We start from the raw sequence: 2663 nt of genomic DNA, 5'->3' as shown, positions 1-2663 counted from the left end.
TGTGTGTGTGTGTGTGTGTGTGTGTGTGTGTGTGTGTGTGTGTGTGTGTGTGTGTGTGTGTGTGTGTTTTAAATACATACTTCAAACAAGTGTATTTTTACTTCTTGTTGCTTTTCTTTGTCAGTTTGAGCCTTACCTCTGAGGGATCGCTGGGGGGCTCCGTTATGGCGCACACGTGGCTCCGTTGGGCTCCCATTGAGCTCCAGCCGGCCCTTCTTCCCTGGTGGCGGGAGWCCACCGAGGTTAGGACTGCCTCCCCTTTGCTCGGGGCTGCCCTGTGGGACAAGATTGTCCCCTCCTCGCTCCATGCTCCTCCACAGCACCAGAGGAGATCCAGCCAGAGGGAATGAGTCTGATGAGAATAAAAACATGAACACAAAGAAATCAACAGTGCAGTACTGTGATATGTTCTGAAAATATTTTATATAATAATCTTTTTTTATTCTACAAATAAAATTTTGTTGAATTGTACAAAAGACGATGGCCTATCTTATAAAAGAGCAATGAAAAATATAAATATCGTAGACTTTTGTGTATCTAACGACTTACTCATTAAAATAAAGGCTACAGATTTAGTAAAGCTTAATGTTGCTAAGATAAGGTTTAAGATTAAAACCAATATGGTRCCTAATTTTGTCAAGAAGTTATTCTCAACCAAATGACTTGTCTTATTGTGTAAATGTACAGTATGTGTGCCAAGCATAGATAGACTGGATTTATGCACATAGTGTTGGGGCTGCTAAATTTATCAGTCCACCAGATCAGTATGTCTAGTCAGTCAAATGTTTGCTTATTTCCCAGTGGAATGAGCACAGTTTCCCTGTTAAAGATGTGATATACAGTAATATTGGTAGCAGTAGTATTCATATTTTTATTTCAAGTTGCATCTCATTTTTAAATAAAAGTAAATCATGGTTTTATATTTTTGTTTTAATATTGCGAAACTGTGATTTATTTTTGCCAAAAATGAAATTGTCAGAATCTCATACTGGCTAATGGTGAGTTAGTGACTTTCTTCATATTGTCATTAAAAAAACAGAGCAAACCATTTATAGTTAGATATTTAGCCCAGACAGTATTACTGAGAGACCCTGTGCAGAAAGGCACCAGAGAAAATGAGGAGTAATTCATGAGTGCTTAAGTATAAAAACCTCCACAGTACTTGTTTAAAAACTACAACTATTTCACTATTTCTCCAACATTTCTGCAGCTCCAACTGCCAGAACACTCAAAAACCAGACACATTTTCCCTCTTTTTCTCCTCTTCTTGTTTTCTCTACCTTCCGCATACTCATTCTTACACAACCACGGCACAGAAAAGTGTCACAAAAACACAAACAAAGCCCCATAATCTGAGAAGCATTTGTAGCTTGATAATAACGTCAAAACGTTTGATAAATTAAAGACATTTGCTTCCTTGTAAAACACGTGGGAGAGCAAAGAGGCTAAAAATGCAAGAGGCTCAGTTTAATAAAAGACAAAACAAGTTCAAGGAGTTGAGCTGAGCCAAAAGCAGTGGACAGTTCTAACTCACAGTGTGAGGACTGAGAAGAATGAAAGAGAGGCAAACAAATTCAACCCATAAAAATGTTAAAGCCTGGTAAGAAAAAAACTGCTAAATACAATAATTCACTGTTTTTGTTTACATTTTGTCACTTAAACTGCTGATTAGTGAGGCAGAAACTGGTCCTGAAGGAACAAGCGGGTATTTAAGTCTTATTATAAAATAATCCTCTAAAGAATTCAGCTGCATCAGCAGCAAGTCTGGTCATGTTTTAGCAGTTCATGATAGCCATCAAAGCCTTTCCTAGCCGACATCTCCTCATCTCACCTGGGACACAAACAGAAGGGAGTCATCTTCCCCCAACACGTCCGGCTTCTGCGTTTCTGTTGGGATTTTACCCAGAACATAAAGAGACTTATCAGGCCCCACACTTTTGTTATGGTGGTAAGTGATCACCTGATTGTGAGGGGTCAGAAGGTGTGTTTATCATCAAATTATTTCATGAACCAATAATCATTTCTTCCATGTTCCAAAAGCTAATTTGAATCTTGGAGAGGAACGTGCATTTCTGATTGGCCTTTGGACTTAAAACAGTTCCCAGTTCACAGTCTGTTTTTAAATCCCGTCTTACAACTTGATTCTTAGACTAAACTTAGATTTTTGTACGACATGGCAGCTCTTTCTTTGTTTTACTTTTGCAGTCAGATATTCAACCCAACCAGGCCCTAAATTAATAGTGCCAGAGAGAAGCTGCTGACTGATCCATATAAATGTAAAAAATTTTATGGCTAATATACTGTAAATCTTCACAGTAAAATAATTTTGAGTCCCAAGCTTGAATGGCTTGTACTATGATGGTAAAAGAAGAATAAAAATAAAGAGCAACAAAATAAACTTTTTTTGTTCTAAACACAATTATTTTATTTCTTTCTGGACAGATATGTAAATCAGGTTAAGTAGTTATTTAGTGATTCGAAGTGACTGCCATAAGCTGTGGAAACACATTCTGTTTAATTTACAGCAAAATACAAACACAAGTTCAAAGGAATTTCTTGTTAACTTAATAATCATTCGTACAAAATTTCATAGTTAACAAAGCAAATTTTAAAGAAAGGAACACATTTTGTAAGATTTCTGTTTTAATTTATAAAGTAAATGT

The 2663-nt window shown here is 36.7% G+C and overlaps 1 protein-coding gene across 1 annotated transcript in view; it reads right to left on the bottom strand.

Annotated features, from left to right (window-relative positions):
* satb2 (SATB homeobox 2) overlaps positions 1–2663 on the bottom strand; it is a gene marked incomplete in the record, with an annotated part of 96561 nt that overhangs the window by 79157 nt on the left and 14741 nt on the right. Inside the window, 1 exon segment of the mRNA XM_014024780.1 lies at positions 137–352. Coding sequence (XP_013880234.1) covers positions 137–308 — 172 coding nt within the window.

Source organism: Austrofundulus limnaeus, unplaced genomic scaffold (genome assembly GCF_001266775.1).
Source record: "Austrofundulus limnaeus strain Quisiro unplaced genomic scaffold, Austrofundulus_limnaeus-1.0 Scaffold439, whole genome shotgun sequence".
Classification (NCBI taxonomy): Eukaryota; Metazoa; Chordata; class Actinopteri; order Cyprinodontiformes; family Rivulidae; genus Austrofundulus; species Austrofundulus limnaeus.
Note: the sequence above shows the minus strand (reverse complement) of the source record. Positions and strands in the feature narration are given on the sequence as shown.